The sequence below is a fragment of the Montipora foliosa genome, chromosome 8, assembly GCF_036669935.1.
Source record: "Montipora foliosa isolate CH-2021 chromosome 8, ASM3666993v2, whole genome shotgun sequence".
Classification (NCBI taxonomy): domain Eukaryota; kingdom Metazoa; phylum Cnidaria; class Anthozoa; order Scleractinia; family Acroporidae; genus Montipora; species Montipora foliosa.
Window position 1 is genome coordinate 24,765,735 of NC_090876.1, and position 17,500 is coordinate 24,783,234.

Genomic DNA, 17,500 nt, shown 5'->3' on the forward strand with positions numbered 1-17,500 from the left:
CTCCGACAAGAATCGCGATTTTGGCAATTTTTGTACAATTTGCGGAAATCGCCAACATATCGAGTTTAACTAACGCATAGCCAATACATGTACTTTTGTTTTGGACTCGTTCTATTAGCAACTGCCTACAAACTACTGGCTAAAATAAACCGTCAATATCATAAAAGTTCATTCTTCTTTTTTATTTTTTTTACTTTTCAGGGGTAATACAGATTGCCAAACATGATTATAATTCAGGCCCGTAGAGAAGGGGAGGGGGGGGGGGGGGCGACGGGAGCGCCCGGACCCCTCCACCAGCCCCACACACTCTCCGCAGGCTGCAGGGTCCCCTTTTTTGTTGACCAACGATTTAAAAAAAGAATTGAAAAAAATAGTATAGTTCCGTTCTGATTCACTGTTTGTGTACTAAAAATGAAATAAATAAGCAAAACATGTATATATTCCATGTTTGATTAGAAGCCGGCGACGGAGATTTTAACAATTTAGTCAATAGATGCACATCTACTATCTAACAGTCATTGATCTTGAAGGAATAGTTGATCTGTTTGCCAAGAGGTACCCGATGAAGCTTGAGCTTGGCAGACTAATGAAAGAGCATGATGATCAGGTTTTCTGCAGCAAACCCAGTGAATAATACCGATTGTCAACTTTATTTCTGTTTTCGTTCTTTGTAAAAAGTGACATGATTCTCTAAAACTGTAAATTACATACGTAAAGTAGTCTCTGGGCCAAAAAAAATTCATTTCGAAGTTCAAAAGTTTGAGTAATCTCCACGTTTTTAAGTTCGCTTTTGGCTGTCTGTTTTCACATCATACTGCCTTCAAAACGCACGAAATGCATTCTCAGGAAACAAACTATGTAACTTTCGAAATTTCCCGGACCCTCCTAGAGACTCACGCCCAAGGCGCTTGTTTGGTCCGTCTCCTCGTTTGATCGCACGTGCCCACGGGCATGTAATTTACTGCACTGAAGAAAATCTTTATAACAGATGCCATTTAATACTACGCACTGCTTACATTCACTCAGACATCTACTCAAACATTCCCAAATTACGCATTTTTTCCCCAAAATCGTTAAAATCGCAAAAATCGTGAGTCTTGTTCGGCACTTGTCTTCTCTATCTTTTCAGTTCTTACAATATTTGCGATTTTTTGCAAAATTCGCAATTGCGTGCAAACGTGGACATCTCGTTTGATCCAGGTAAAACGTGTTTCACCTAACCTACGACAGTAATGATTACGTCGGTCCATTTAAGAAAAAATTGTTTGGCAGACAAGTAGACTAACTATGATTAGAGCTTCTTTTGCCGGGCCGTGACATCATTACATCTGACCAATTCCGCTTCCCACATCATGCAGGGTCTGTTTAATCCTGCCGAAATAACTAGTGCGCTGTGACGACGAGACGTCATTTTGATGAGTTCAGCAAGTTAGAGCACAATCAAGTTGCAATGGCTTTACAAGTGACGCTAGGACCCTGCGAGGGACAGGGAATGGCCGGCAGACTTGGGAAATGAAGGTCATGTATTCTGAGTAAGATATTGGACACATTAATCTTAGTGGGGAATCAAATGCTTGTGGGTGCAGTAATGGGGTGCGCTGTCAAAAAAATTTCTGCTTGTGGGTGCAGTAAGGATCTCTCGTCCGGGACCCCTTCACTGAGAACTATAAGAACGATGTATTTTGGCTTATTATCCTCCGCGGCGTCAAGGTGCGTGATTCCCTTTTCAACTGGGGTTGTATCTCATCTGGTCGCTGTGCCTCTTGTCCGCGACGAGAGACCATTGACCATAGCTTTTTAAATTGTCTAAGGGTCAAAAGAGTCTGGCTACACTTTGTGCCAGTTCTCTCCCTGTTGCTTGGTAAGCAGTTTGTTGCAAACTTTTTAACGGTTTTTTTCTTCCGCTGGCCTTCTCTTAGTGCTAAGAGGGCTCGGTCTCGCGCGCCATTTGACGAAATCCATTCTTTATGGCATTTGGCAAAGAAGACCACCGTGCCATCATCCGTTACGATTCCTGCGATCTTAAGCAGAGAGTCTTCTTGGATTATAACTCTCTTTCTGAATCTCACCTCCATGATGTTTGGGTCTTGAACGGTTTTTCTGCCATGGTGAATGGATTTCCTCATATCAGTATTTAGAAGTACACCTGGGTCATGGATTCCATTTGGGATCTCTGCAGGGAATTTGCTCTGCTCATGGCTCTTAGTTTCTATTGACTTTTTTGTGCTTTTTAATTTGTAAATGGCGTGTGTTTTTATTGTGAATAAAGGCTGTTTTCATGAAAAAAAAAAGCTGTGTGATTGTGACCAATTGGCTTTATTGTTTATTTTGTGTGTCCTGTCCTAAGTACGTGCCGGGAGGGAACGGCGTGGACCCAATCGTAAATTGTGTTCGCCATGTAGTTCCTTCGCTGTCCAAACAGTATTGTGCTACAGATTCAGTTTATGCCAATTGTGGTTCGTCGGAGGAGTTAGCACGTCTGTTGGAAGCAGTAGATGCTGAAAAGGTTACAAGTGTGCAGTTTTTGCGGAGCGGCCGTGTTCGCCTGACTTTCAAGGATCAGGCCTCTTGTGATGATTTGATCTCGTCCGGTCTTGTTTTCGATGATGTCCACGTCCGTGTTGTTCGCGCAGATCTGAGGTTTCGTTCCGTATATGTTCGCGATCTACCGTTCGAGGTTCCTGCATGATGATGACATTAAAGCCTTTTTTGAGTCTTATGGAGACGTTCTGTCCGTCCGCCGTAGTACGTTTGCCAATAGGGAGTTTAAGCAAATCACTACGGATGGTGCTACTACGGCTGCCGTGACTGAAAAAGTCTGGGGAGAGTACGTCTCGGTGGTCTGCTAAATTTTAAGTTTAGCAAAGCAAAATACAAGGAAACATGGGCTAAGGAGTTTAAAATCTCTTTTATTTAGTTTCTTACAGTCAAATGGCTTCGCTGAAAAGACGATGGCCGTTGTTCGCCTTGCTAGGACGAACAGATTATTTCTGAGCAAAAGCAAATGCTATACACCTTGTACAATAACAACAATTTGATGGATGAAATACACAATTTCAGAGACAAATATCTCAAAGAATATCGAGTGAAAAAGACACATATCTATACTCAAAGCAGCAAAATAGCATCGTATAGTATCCAGATATAAAACATCTTCACTAAATCCTCAAAGCAAACTTAACCGACGAAAAACGACCTTGTGCTGAACACGAATATTTCACTTGACTCACTTCGCCATTCCAACACCTTTGCCAAAACTTATCGTAAGTTACAAGCTTATGAGAGGCAATCTTGACACAATCCTTGACTTAAATTGACTTTAAAGGATATAGTATCCAATAGAATTCTTAAAATGCCGAGATGTCCGTTGAAAAGGGCCAGAGAAGCGAAATAAACCCGACATAGTAGCCACTACGGCAAAACATCGCGACTCACGTAGTCAGATTTCACACTACGGCTGGATGCAACCGACGTACATGGGCAGTGTCTCATTTTGGCAGAAATTTACTTCCGGCAGCCGTATCAGCGCCAGCCGTAGCGATTTGCTTAAAGTCCCTAATATTTCCCCGCAATCTACAATGGTAATCGTGTGGTTGAGCTAGCCGTGGATCTTGACATCCCTTATTTCGTAACAATCGGTGATTTTAGTTGTCGCGCTTGGTATCCTGGTCAACCTGTCCATTGTACGATTTGTCGTGAAGTCGGTCATCGTGGTCCTTCCTGCCCGCTCTCTGGTCTGTGCCGGCGCTGTCTGCGGCCCGGTCACATGGTTAGAGAGTGCAGGCAGCCTTGGGGTGCCATCCACCCGGGGACCGAAGTTTTGTTTTCTCCTGTGCCTCTTGCTGATGATGACGATGATGCTGATTACGTCCTTCCTTTTGAAGCCTCTTCTGGGTCCTCTATGGTGGAGGATGATGATGAGATGATGTCTGGGGATCATGAGGTCGCTGCCTTGGCAGCTCCCCCTCCTTCCCCTCCTCCTGATGCTGCTCTTGTTCCTGTACCGGATGTTCCTCCTGCTCCTGTTTCCGCGTCTGATGTTCCTCCTGCTCCAAGTGTTTCTGTGTCCGACCTCCCTCCTCCTCTTAGTGTTCCTGCGCCTGATGTTCCTCCTGCTCCTAGTGTCCCTGCGCCTGATGTTCCTCCTGTTCCTAATTTGACTGATGTTCCTCCTGCTCCCAGTGTTCCTGTACCTAATGCGTCTAAGCCGCCTAAATCCTCCGCTCCTGTTTCGTCTGCTGCTCCTACGTTATTTCGTGATAAAACTGATCCTGTTCTTCATTCCGCTTTAGGTGAACTTTCCCGCGATGATGTCACTCGAATGTCCAGTAAGGATGTTGCTGATTTTGTTTCTCGTTTGATAGACGAGCACAGTTTGTCTCCGGATTATCGTTTTTATATGACTAACTATGTCCTCCGTGTCCAGCGCAAGTTTTCCAATAGATATCTAAAGAAGCCTGTTCAGCGTACTCCTGCAAGAATTTCAGACTCTGAGGGCCCGCCCGCCCGCAAGCCGACGCGTCCAGATCGAGTTCCGTCGAGTTGAGCTGTAATTAGGATTGTATTTAGTAATTGGTAATTGTTTGTTAGCGTAATTAGTTTACTTAGCGTGATTACGGTTTGTTTATTTAGTGCCACTTCGATGTATATAAGTTTTTATTCCTTTTACGAAAAAAAAGCTGTCCATGGCTGGTAATTGACCGGGTGAAATGGTTGTGCGCATGCGTGATGTGTTGGCCACACCGAGTTGGTGTTAGCGTGTGTCACCTTGCTTTTATTGTTGTTATTTAAGGTTTACCGAGTGTCTGACCTGGCTTAAGCCTGCGATCCAATCAACATCCAGTCCCTGGTCAGCGGTCGACTTTAAAAAACAGCTGACCTCGGTAAGGGCCAACTTGAGTACGCGATATGGTCACGTGATACTGGTCAGTGGATGCCTTGTTTTGACAAGTGTCAATTGACCATAACATTGATGTCCAATATCAAAAATGTATGCTGTAAACTAGCTAAAGTGTCAACTGGAGTATTGCCTCCTTGATAAGCTCTAAACTTGAGCCCGTGATATGGTTACGTGATACTGGTCACATTGGCATACATGGAGGGGTGGACGGACGTGCGGTCGTACAGTGACCGAAACCAAATTTTCTCGTATCGATGGGTTACCAATAAGTCATATATTTGCTCATTTGATGCACAAAACCAACACTATCAACAAAAATGATGGATATATCTTGGCTAAGCCGAAAAACAAATGCAGACAGAATAGACCTTTTTATGATAAAGCAGCCATCGTGAACCCTACTGTTTTGAAAAAGATATCATGGGATGTCCTGAGGGCAAGAGGGTGCCGCTATGGGACACTGGAATTTTCTACAATGTTAGTGGAAATGTGACATGAAAACCTTATGATACTATAATATCAGATATCTTTATTTACCCTCAACATTTCTGGGGACAAGTTATTCTCACAATGGGATAGGAGTGGCACCCAGTCACATTTGAAAGGCTAATTTGATTAAAACAAAAATATTAAATGGTTGCAAGTTAAAATGTTGTGTAACATAATTCTGGACATTGTGTTACCTTGACTGCAAATACCTACAATATTACTTGTATATGTATAGGTGAAAAGATAAAGAGATCATAACGCATTATGGACTATAGTACCAGTCAATGGCAGTATAAAACAGGCATCTCGGAGGCAGTTTTTTGTTTCAGGTAGTCCCTGGTTCAACTTCCTGGCGCACTTGTAAAATAGCCAACTGGTTTGCTTCCCCCCAGTTAGGATTCTTAACAATTGTATATGTTAAATGCTCGGCGATATTAGCTTAAAGAACCAAAAAGTGCAGTGTAGGTGGTTTGCATGTTACATCATCTCAGCCATGTCCATGGATGAAAACAATACATCTCTCATTAGTTTCTTTTTCTTCCTTCAACAGTAGTTGTACATCTCACTTTTGTGAGCTGTACCTCTGGAGATTGGTCGCAAACCACCTGTATGGCTCTTTTTCTATTAAACCTAGTGTTAACTAGCCCCACGAGCATAAGCACAAGAAATACATGCTCACAAATTCAGTTGTAGCTAATTAGTGTCAATTGTCCTAACAAAAGGCTCTAATAATTGAAGACTGCTAGGTTTGCACATGTTATACGTGCTTATGTTAGCATATGTCGCGAGGGAAAACCCAGGCTTTACGATCATCACTCTGCAATGGTAAACCTCACTGGAACACCGATGATGTGGCCAAACCAAAGTTCTTGATAACTAACTTATTTCTAAAAACATAAACAAATAGTTTGTTACTGAATTGTTTTCTCTATACAACTTTACTCACATAGAAGCTCTTTTGAATATATTATTTATGACCACTAAAGTGACATGGACTTAAACAGATGACTTTTGCCACCACATTCATTAGTTAAGTATAAATTCCATATTGAACACTGTTATAATTATACCGAATATACTTTGCAATAATATCACAAATGGAAATTTTAAAACATGGTGGAAGTTGTGGTGTTTTGGGCCAGCGGCCAATACACATTGAACATTTGTACTTAGGCGCCATTCCAAATCATGCCGTTCGAATCAAAGACATGACAGTGGCGACGAGGATGGGATTATGACAAAAGAGAATTGGGAAACCTATGTAAAACGAGTAGAACAATTTTTCTTGGCGAACGACACGACATCGATGATGACCATAAAGTGCCAACTTCGCTGAGCTTGATCGGCGGGAAACCTACACTCTGCTGAGGGATCTTCTTGCCCCGGAGAAGCCAGCTTCAAAGTCCTTTCAACAGATAGTTTGAGCCCGAAACCCTTGGAAATTGCGGAAAGATTTCGTTTCTACAAGAAACCAACATGAAGGAGAGAGCATTTTGTCTTCCGTGGCCGAGCTTAGGAAGCTTGCGACACACTGCAATTTTGGCGGAAATCTAAACGAAGCGCTGCGAGACAGACTGGTCTGTGGACTTCGGAATATGCAGATCCAAAAGCGATTGCTGTCAGAAGCCAAACTGAAGTACTCCAAAGCTGTGGAGATTGCTGTAGGAATGGAAACTGCCATCTGCGATGGTTCAGAATTGCAAAGTGAGCTCAACCCATTCCCTCACGTTGACAAGTTGACCGAAAGCAGCAAAACAACACGAGCGAAACCGGCGGCTACCCCATATTGCTACCGCTGTGGTGGAACACACACATGGCACACAATTGTTTCTACAAGGACCAGACTTGCCACCACTGTGGGAAACAAGGCCATATCCAGCGAGTTTGTCTTTCCAAACAGCAAGGCAAGCCTAAACAAGCAACCAAAAACCCTGAGGTACAGGCTGTTGAGGTTGATGTTGATGTCGATGCTTATGAAGACATCTTAACCACTTTCGAGGTACACAATTTGAGGAAACAGAGCAATGATATTATCTGGGTTGCTTTGGATGTTGATGGTAATCCCCTTAAGATGGAACTGGACACAGGTTCGGCTGTGTCGATCATCTCGTTTGACCTCTACCAACAGAAATTTAACAGGCTTCCCTTGCACAAAACTGGACTGTTTTTGAAAACCTACACTGGGGAAAACATTATGCCAGTGGGAGTGCTTAAAGTACCCGTGGATTACCAAAACCAAAGAGAATTGCTGGACCTGTATGTCGTCAAGAGCAAGGGTCCTGTTCTAATGGGAAGAGATTGGCTACGCAAGCTATGCCTAGACTGGTGTGCTATCAAGTCGCTGCAGCCTTCACTAGCTACCTCAAGTCCTGTGGAGGGTTTGGATGTTATGCTAGACAAGTACCCAGATGTCTTTCAAGATAAACCGGGCAAAGCCAAAGCGAAGTTAACTCTTAAAGAAGACAGCCAAGCACGCTTCCTCAAAGCAAGACCAATGCCTTATGCATTAAAGTCGAAGGCGGAGGAAGAACTGCGGATACTCCAGAATGAAGGTATTCTCACTAAAGTGGAGTGGAGTGAATGGGCCACACCGATTGTTCCTGTCCCCAAGAAAGATGGTTCCGTCAGACTTTGCGGTGATTACAAGGTGACAGTGAATCCAGAACTACAAGCAGAGCATTACCCTCTACCTCGCATCGAAGACATTTTTGCAAACGTTACTGGTGGGCAGAAATTCTCAAAGATTGACCTCCGTCAAGCATATCACCAATTAGAGATGGAAGAAGATTCAAAGAAATACCTCAGTATCAACACCCATATGGGACTGTTTCAGTACAACCGACTAGTGTTTGGCATCACCTCTGCACCTGCTATCTGGCAGCGCACCATTGATCAAGTGTTAGAAGGAACGTCTGGAACAAGCTGTATCCTTGATGATATGATCATCACCGGAAAGAATGATGAAAAGCATCTTGCTAACCTAGAAGAAGTGTGATGTCGGTTGCAGGTTCAAGGGTTAAGAGCAAACAAGACAAAGTGTGAGTTTTTCAAGGAGAAGATAACCTTCTGTGGACATGATATTGACAGTCATGGTCTCCATAAGTCACCAGAGAAAGTGGAAGCAGTTTTGAAAGCACCTCGCCCATGCAATGTAGCTGAAATGAGGTCGTTCCTGGGACTAGTCAATTACGACAACAGATTCTTGCCCAATCTGTCAACAGTAGTGCACCCTTTGAACCAGTTGATAGAGAACAACCGTGAATGGAAATGGAAGGGACAACGCGAAACAGCATTCCACAATGTGAAAGAAATGATCACCTCAGAGCACGTATTAACACATTATCACCCCAGTCTGCCACTGAGGCTTGCTTGTGATGCATCCCCTGTGGGGACTGGTACCGTGCTATCTCACATGATGAGTAATGGGTCTGGGCGACCCATTGCATTTGCTTCCAGGACACTCACAAAAACTGAGCAAGGGTATGCACAAATTGACAAAGAAACTTTGGCAATAATCTGGGAAGTCAAGAAGTTCCATGTGTATTTGTTTGACCGATCTTTCACACTGTTCACAGATCATCAGCCACTAACATCCATCTTTCATCCACACAACAGCATTACAGTGGTTACAGCAGCCAGACGTCAGCGCTATGCATTATTTTTGGCTGGCTATGACTACAAAATCGAGTACAAGAACACTAAAGTGCATAGCAATGCAGATGGCCTTTCCCGGGTGCCACTGAAAACCGAAGAGAGAGCAGAAGAAGTTGTGGATCCAGTGAATGTTTTCAATATGATGCAGTTTGAGCCATTACCAGTCACAGTTGACAACGCCCGAAGAGAAACCCAAAGGGACCCTGTACTGAGTCAAGTACATGAGATAGTGACTAAAGAATGGCCAAGCACCCTTGTTCCTGTACTCGATCCCTTTTACGCTCGCAGGGATGAGATAACAGTACATTCAGGCTGTTTGATGTGGGGAATCAGAGTCATAGTGCCCCCAAAACTTCGTCCACAAGTTCTTGTAGAACTTCATCAAGGACATCAAGGAGTGGTGAAGATGAAGACCCTAGGTAGAAGCTGCATCTGGTGGCCAGGATCGACAAGCAAATTGAAGAAACCGCAAGGACATGCTCAGGATGCCAGCTAATGCAGGCTGAACCTAGTACAGCAACTGTACATCCATGGAAATGGCCATCGTCGCCTTGGCAGCGAATCCATATTGATTTCGCCGATCCCTTCCTTGGCTGCATGGTTTTTATGGTCGTGGATGCTCATTCTAGATGGTTGGAAGTGGAGAAAATGGACACCACGACCTCAAACACGTAATTTTTTAAGTTGGCATTTTCTGAAGTAAGAGATTTGGAAAAGAATACATCTTTTTACCTTAATATTTTCCAGGTAGAGAGAACAAAATTGTACACTTAACCGAAACATTGTCCATTGATTTAAGTCTTCAGACTTTATCAGCAGTTACATTGACTTACGTGACCAACAGCGCTTACATCTGACTTGGTTTATTTCAAATCGTTTCTTGCATATTCTTGCTACCTGTCCATTTTCCACTTTTGATTGGCAAATATCCCTATAATGACACAAACGTTTGTATTTTGACTAGAAAATGTGGAAAATTTCAAAGGTTCCCCATAACATTGAGACTAATTCAAAACTTCTATACCGAAAGGGTTCATGGAAATTTGCATGTACCCTGTAACACTGAGACTAATTCAAAAATTATTGTCCAAAAGAGTCCATGGAAATTTCCATGTACCATGTAACATTGAGACTAATTCAAAAATTCTTGACCAAAACGGTACATGGACATTTCCATGTACCTTGTAACATTGAGACTAGTTCAAACATTCTATACCGAAAGGTTCTATGAAAATTTCCATGTACCCCCGTAACATTGAGATTAATTCAAAAATTATTGTTCAAAAGGGTACATGGAAATTTCCATGTACCATGTAACATTGAGACTAATTCAAAAATTATTGACCAAAAGGGTCCATGGAAATGTCCATGTACCTTGTAACATTGAGACCAACTCGAAAATTCTTATCCAAAAGGGTACATGGAAATTTCCATGTAGTACATGTAGCCCGTACCATTGAGGCTAATTCAAAAATTCTAAACCAAAAGAGTCCATGGAAACTCCATGTACCTTGCAACATTAACACTTATTAAAAAACTCTTGTCCAAAAGGGTACATGGAAATTTCCAGGTACGTTGTAACATTTGAGACTAGTTCAAACATTCTATACCAAAAGGGTCTATGGAAATTTCAATGTACCCTGTAACAGTGAGACTAATTAAAAATTCTTCACTAAAATGGTTCATGGAAATTTCCATGTAGTACATGTAGCCCATAACATTGAGACCTATTCAAAAATTCTATACCCAAAGGGTCCATGGAAATTTCCATGTACCCTGTAACATTGAAACCAACTCAAGTGTTTTTACCAAAAGGGTAACAGTAACATGAAAATTATTTACAGAAAGGGTTCATGGAAATTTCAATGCACCCTAAAACAGTAATACAACAATTATTATTAAATTTAATTACGTAACAATTACAATCCTTATTGCCATATAAGACAATATTTATAGCACAGGCTGTTCCGTCCTCATCACTGTCTGATTGTGCTTTACATTTGTGGGCAAGGGTTGTGATTTCCTTCTTGGGTGCATCAACAGGACTTTGTTTCTCATACATGTAAATGCTCATTAGTCACTATAAATTCAAGAGATGGCTTCAGGTAGGAAGAAACTGAAAAATGTATAAGAGAAGAAAATAAGCATGTTGATTGTCAGAGACCTACAATACTCGTCACATTTGTTGGAACACCCATCCACGTTTCCCCCTTCCTCCAATGTTGATTTCCACAACTACTAGTAGTCGCCCGAAAAATTCTCACACAACATTGAATTGGGGGAAGAGGAATGTGGTATAAGCTACGATCTTGTAACACGATGATTCCCTCCATTCGCTAAGTGTTCCAACTAATATGTCTAGTATTGTAGGTATCGGAGAGGCTGAACATTTACGCACGCATGCGCTGACGGAATGTTTGAAGACGAGACGAGAAAAATATGCAGTACCTCCAGACGTGGCGCTGGAGCGTCGTACCAAACGAGTCATCCCGGGATTTCGGCCTGTGCGATCGCTTTTGGACGCAGTTGGCCCTTCGCTGCTTTCTGCTACCGACCTCGCCTCCCGGTACGGCATTGAGGGAGGGATATGTCGGCTCCTAAACCATATGAGACAAATCCCACGCCTACTCACAGCTCCAAACCGCCCTTGTATTTACAATTTAACGTAAGATTTTGATGGCTTATATATTCAAGAGAAAAGTCATTTTATCTGTCATATGGTAAGCACTAGCCACAGACAGTCACAGACAGACAAAACCGCCGGTATAGTCTAAACCGGGATTTCGTGACGCATCCGGCTGCACCGCAGGCTAGGTAAGCACTGGAGTCGCAGATCATGACAAAGTGCACGCATGCGCCCTGCCGAAGGTAACATACATGCATGCATAAAACTTTTTTTCATCTCGACTTTCAGAATAATAACTTCGAGACATTACAGCTAACATACATAACATATACAGATACATAACTAAATATTAAATAATATTTAAAGATATCTTAATCAAAACGAAAAGCCGCTGTACAAAATCCGGCCCTGGATTAGTTTAAAACCAGTAAACTCAGTGGTACGGGAAAAATCAGGTAGCGCATTTCGCAACGTACTTAGCTAATACGTAAGAAAAAGAGCTAAGACCATAACTGGTTGTTCCAGGTTTATTTAGGGACAGAATGTAATTTCCACGAAGATCATGCATAAGAAGAGAACGGGAGAGAAAACGTATTTTTCATATATGCAGGACAAGCCTTTTCTTCTTTAACTACTTTTATACAATAACATGAGGAAATTTTGAATGCGCTTATTGCATAAAGATGTAGAGTTTGACTTAAGTGGTACGTAAGAGGACAGGTAATCGCAAATATAAATCTCATTACTCTCTTATTTACATTATATCGTTTCTTTGACAAGAAATTATCAAAGGCCAGGCCGAATTTCCTATGATAAAAAGTCTACGTTAACAACACGCACCTTGGCTACTCCTTAGTATCCGCCTAGAAATCTTCTTCTCGTTACTATTTCCTCATTTGATGAGGACCAGTCTCCGCTTGCCTCCTTCATGCCCAAAAGGGATTCTGGGTAATTCGGCCGTTCCATGACAAGGGAAGACCCCCGATTCTCATTTCATAGATTTTCTTATGAGTGTGGAGCCAACCAGTCCTACCGGGAAAATACAGCATCGATTAAAGATTTTAGCTTTCAAAACTTGCTCAAATAGGCCTTATCACGGTTTTCGACGCCATCTTGACGGGTAGGCAAAGCGGTCAGAAATTACAGTGTTTGTATGGGAATCCGATAGCAAATAACTTCTTCCAAAATTGAATTTTACACAATTTGTGAATCAAAACGTTAAAATACTAGGTAGAAGATTGCATTCACCAAGTTTGAAGGATGTAGCTTTCCTATAAGTCGCTGAGCTCTTTTTTTTTAATTTTCCCTACATTAGTCTTAAAATTTTTTCCCGCGAACTGCGTCTAGACGTTTGTCTACCCAGCCAAATTTACAGACAAATGTGTGGAAAATTCAAAAACTTAACTGAGCGTCTTCTAGCCAAGCTACATACTTCAAACTTGGTGAATACAATCTTCTACCTCGTATTTTAACGTTGCGATTCAGAAATTGTAAAAAAATTTAATTTTGGAAGAAGTTATTTGCTATTGGATTGCCATACAAACACTGTATTTTCTGAGCGCTTTGCCAACCCGTCAAGATGGCGTCGAAAACCGTGATAAGGCCTATTGTGTCGGTAGGTCCTGGAATTCGTCCACAGAAAGGCCAGAGAGACTACTTCACTGGTGCTGTGAACCGCCATGTTTACAACAGAGCAATTTAGGCGTTCCAGTCTGCATGAAATCATCTCTCACCTCTGTTTCGAGAAGACCAGACATGGACGGTTCTTACGTTACGTTTATGCCCCAGTAGAATCAACCGAAATCTCAACTCCTTGTCAAACGTTAACCAGCATCTTAATATTTTTGGTAGGCTACAATACTCGTCACATTTGTTGGAACACCCATCGCCGTTTCCCCCTTCCTCAATGGGGGAAGGGAGATGTGGTATAAGCTACGATCTTGTAACACGATGATTCTGACCATTCGCTAAGTGTTCCAACTAAATATGTCTAGTATTGTAGCTCACTTTGATGACATTTTAACTCTTACAGCTGGTACATGTATATTTACAGTTTCTATAATTTGTTCAATAACAAAACTACTGAGTTCTTTACAGAGAAAAAAGTGCTTCCTGTTCTTCTATACCTGTTTATAGCATGCAGCATTTATAAAAATCACAGAGGCAGGAAGAAAAATAAATTTTTTGATAAGACCAAGACTTGTTTTATCAATGAATTTGACACTTAATAACTTTTGACAAAATAATTATTAGCTTTATCCATAAACATGTACTTTTCACACACTATGGAGGCGGCTACGCAGGGAAAAATCATGTATATGCATTTTGTGGGGACGGCTTGGCATTAGGAAAGCAATTTTCCCTGGCTAAATGAAATTTTTCTCTGTCTACTTCAAATTTTCGGGAGAACCCTGAGCAAGTCCAGCTCCATCAACCGCGAGCTTTTAATTCCCTGGTGCAAGTATGCTTTTGAGTTAAAAGTTTTGTCCCTGGTCAATTTCACACGCAAATTTGTCTAGAAATTTCTGAAAACAAGATCCTAATTGTCCTCTAGTAGGACTAGGCCCTGTTAATCTAATTAATTATTTAAGATATCAATTTACATCCCTATTACCCGCTTTCCATTCATTAAAAAAAATCCTAGTAACAGTTCACCTTTTTATGAACTTTTGCACCGTATGGGCAGGCCGCGTGCGGGTAGTTCCCACTCAATTTCCAACAGAAAATCTGGAAAATTTTGATCATGACATGAAACAGAAAGCTTTAATTAAAGTCGAAATCGAAATCATTTCCGGTTTCTCCATTTGCCATTTTAATAACCTTAAAGCCCGGTTCCCACTTGTGCGATAAGCAGCAGCATGAGTGTTATGCAACGTTCACACAGTGAAACAAGCAGTGAAACAAGGCATAAGCAAGCGTAGTATCTAGAAAGATTCAAGATGGCGTGCGAATCGTCGCTCTTGTGCTTTTGCTTAAAGGGGCACTGTCATGAGCTACGCATGCTCGAGTTTGTTTGCTCTCGAGCCCAAGGAAAATTCTAGCCGTTATCATGGATTCACGCGTGAGTCGCGTATATTCGCCGGAGTATATCCTTTGTCCACCGTGGTCCCTTCCCAGTGGACACCATTTTGAATTTGTCGATTCAACTTGAAAAAAGTTAACCTAACACTTTTCAAGTTTTCGCAAGACGCTAGCGCATGCGCTTCTCGTGACAGTTTCCCTTTAACTCACGCCGGTTCCCACTTGTGAAATAAGCACAAGCACAAGGAAAGGAAAATTTTCTTTTCTTGTGCTTGTGCTTAAGCTTGATTTTATGCTTATTTTACGCCCGTTCACGCACGATTTTTCTCAAGATTATGCTTATGCTTGTGCTCGTGCTTATCGCACAAGTGGGAACCAGGCTTAACTACGCGTCGATTGGGCTGATCAAAATTCCTAGAAATTTAAAAATTATTTTCGACTACATTTAAATTGTCAACCAGCTGAATGGTTTTCTAAGAAAATAAAGCAACCGAAGAATAACTGGCCACTATTGTCTTCTTGTTGTCTGTGTGAGCAGGAAAACAGCTTCGTATAAAGCGAGAGTCCCTTGAAACCTGGTTGGTACCCGGAAGTTCAGTTGAACGGCTGAAAAAGTGTAAATGTACTTGGTAAGTACATTCAGTTGAGCTAGCTGTTTAAGAAGCGAATATCGCTTGTAAAACTCCTGTTAAGTTAGACACATCCCTTAACGATCGAGACAGATAACAATGCACGGTTTTCACAGATAAATATACATTAAATTGGCCTGGCCATGGCATTCTGAAATTTAGCACCATAATTATGTCTTAAAAGCCTACTGAAGTTCGTCATAATCCCGACCTACGTTTTCAAATTTAAAGAAATGTACAGCCCATTACAGCCCATACCTTGAGCTAGCGGGAATCTTGAGCGGATGGTTTTAGTTTAACGTATCCAGGCTCGGTACCATCCTGGGAAAGAATTAGAGATACAACGTGCGCACCTCTTCATTATCTTCCTTTGAGAAGTACCAATTCCTTCCAGATGCCGTCTTTTCCATCATTTGTGCGTCTTTTGACCGAAGAACACAACGTAAATGCTCTTAAAGGCGGACAAATTCCACAAAAAGATACATCAGGCACTGAACTTGACGACCTGATTAGTTTTATTGTGCTTTTGTTAGGCTTTACGATACACCCTATGTGTGGGCTTCCTTAACTGAATATCTTGATAATACCTTACAATCTATTCATGTTACCACACCTCAGATATCGTGAAGTGTCTCATACACTGCAAGGTTCACTGAACAATCTGTCCATCCGAAGGGATGAAGCTTCTAACAAACTTTTAAATAGTGCTCGCATAGTTAATAGATGTAGGCTGGTTATGAAACTCGACAAGTTTCTTTGTTTCATGTTTTTGTTCGCTTTTTTGGCCTTGACCCTGCACAAAACCCGACAAAAACACGCTTTTTTCGGCAGGATAACCAATCAAAAGCTTCGACTAATTTATTCGAAATTCACTTGCGAACCAAAAACAAAAGATTGTGCAGGGTCACGGTTGGTTCAACATCTAATTGCGACTGTATTGTTCCTGCTTTTGAAATTCCCAGGGTTTCATAACCAGTCCCTAGATTAACTATGGTGCTCGTGAACAGAAAAAGCTAAGGTCCTGTTAACTCCACCAAAGGTGATCCTCCGATCTAGTGGAAATCCAAAGGCCAAAATGCAAAAATAAACAGTTTCGAGATTTTTGCTGTTAACTTAAATAATATAATGAGAATGATTACTTGGTATATATTTCAGTGATGCTTGATCCATTGTCGTCATCCAGTTACGCACCTACCACAGCAATTGAATAAACACGTCTATAAATGCATGTATTAAAATAATATTGAGATCTGACTAGTTGAAATGGCAACGTTTTTCCTCTTTCTATTCCCTCAACAAGTAGATGCCATCTGAGGATAACGGCTACTTTACTTCTCTTTTACCATTTAATAAATAAAATTTAAATTGAATTAAGATCTCGCACCATTTACACTTTCTCTCACAAACGACTAGTTCAGCACCGTTGTGGTTTTCAGGATCTCAGTTTCGTCCTGAATGAAAGTCTTGTGATTGATTTGAAGGAGTTTTGTCATTAAAAAAGTATCACAACAGCACTTGGGGACCCGGTACTTTTATGGCCAGCCAAAGTCTCTATGCGCTTCTTTATACAATTCCTGGTTATACGGTCGATAATAATCCTGTAATAATTTGCGAATATCATCTCTAATAACAGGATGAGTGCGCCCTTTACTGTCTGACAAACACCCAGAATTTTTTATCTTTTTGCCATGAATAAATCTACTAAGACATGGAAAGCGTTTAGTTTCATTTATATAAAAGAATTCTTCACTCATAAATGGCTCGAGAGTGAGAAATTTTTCCACAGCTTGCAGCTCGGTTGCTGGATTTTTCGTCATTTCTTCCATACTGACAAAATGGAACTGAGAGAGAGGAAAATAATTTAACCACTTTCTCAAATGTTTAATGTACACACCAATGTGTATTGCACCAATCGAAGTTCTCAAGTCCTTTTCCTCTCTGCCTCTGGTGATAAATTTCTCAAATGACGGTGCCACACCAAGCTTTTTTAATCGGACTTGAACATAGTCTGATACCGCTCTTTCAGTGGGGTCACGCAATATAATTATAAGCTTGATACTCTGTGACATCTCGTAGACACGTTTAGGAACTTCATCCGTCACAAAATAAGCTGGAGTTTTCTCGATGGTTATGTCCCCTGGTAAAGACTCTGGCATTTGCTCTCGATACCAGTCTAGCCCT

At 41.5% G+C, this 17,500-nt stretch overlaps 1 protein-coding gene across 1 annotated transcript in view; it reads right to left on the reverse strand.

Annotated features, from left to right (window-relative positions):
- Positions 1–15,816: 15,816 nt before the first annotated feature.
- LOC138012695 (heparan sulfate glucosamine 3-O-sulfotransferase 3A1-like) overlaps positions 15,817–17,500 on the reverse strand; it is a 7,633-nt gene continuing 5,949 nt past the window's right edge. Inside the window, exon 2 of the mRNA XM_068859549.1 lies at positions 15,817–17,500. This exon is cut by the window's right edge and continues 403 nt beyond it. Within this exon, the coding sequence (XP_068715650.1) occupies positions 16,852–17,500 (649 nt within the window). The 3' untranslated portion in view covers positions 15,817–16,851.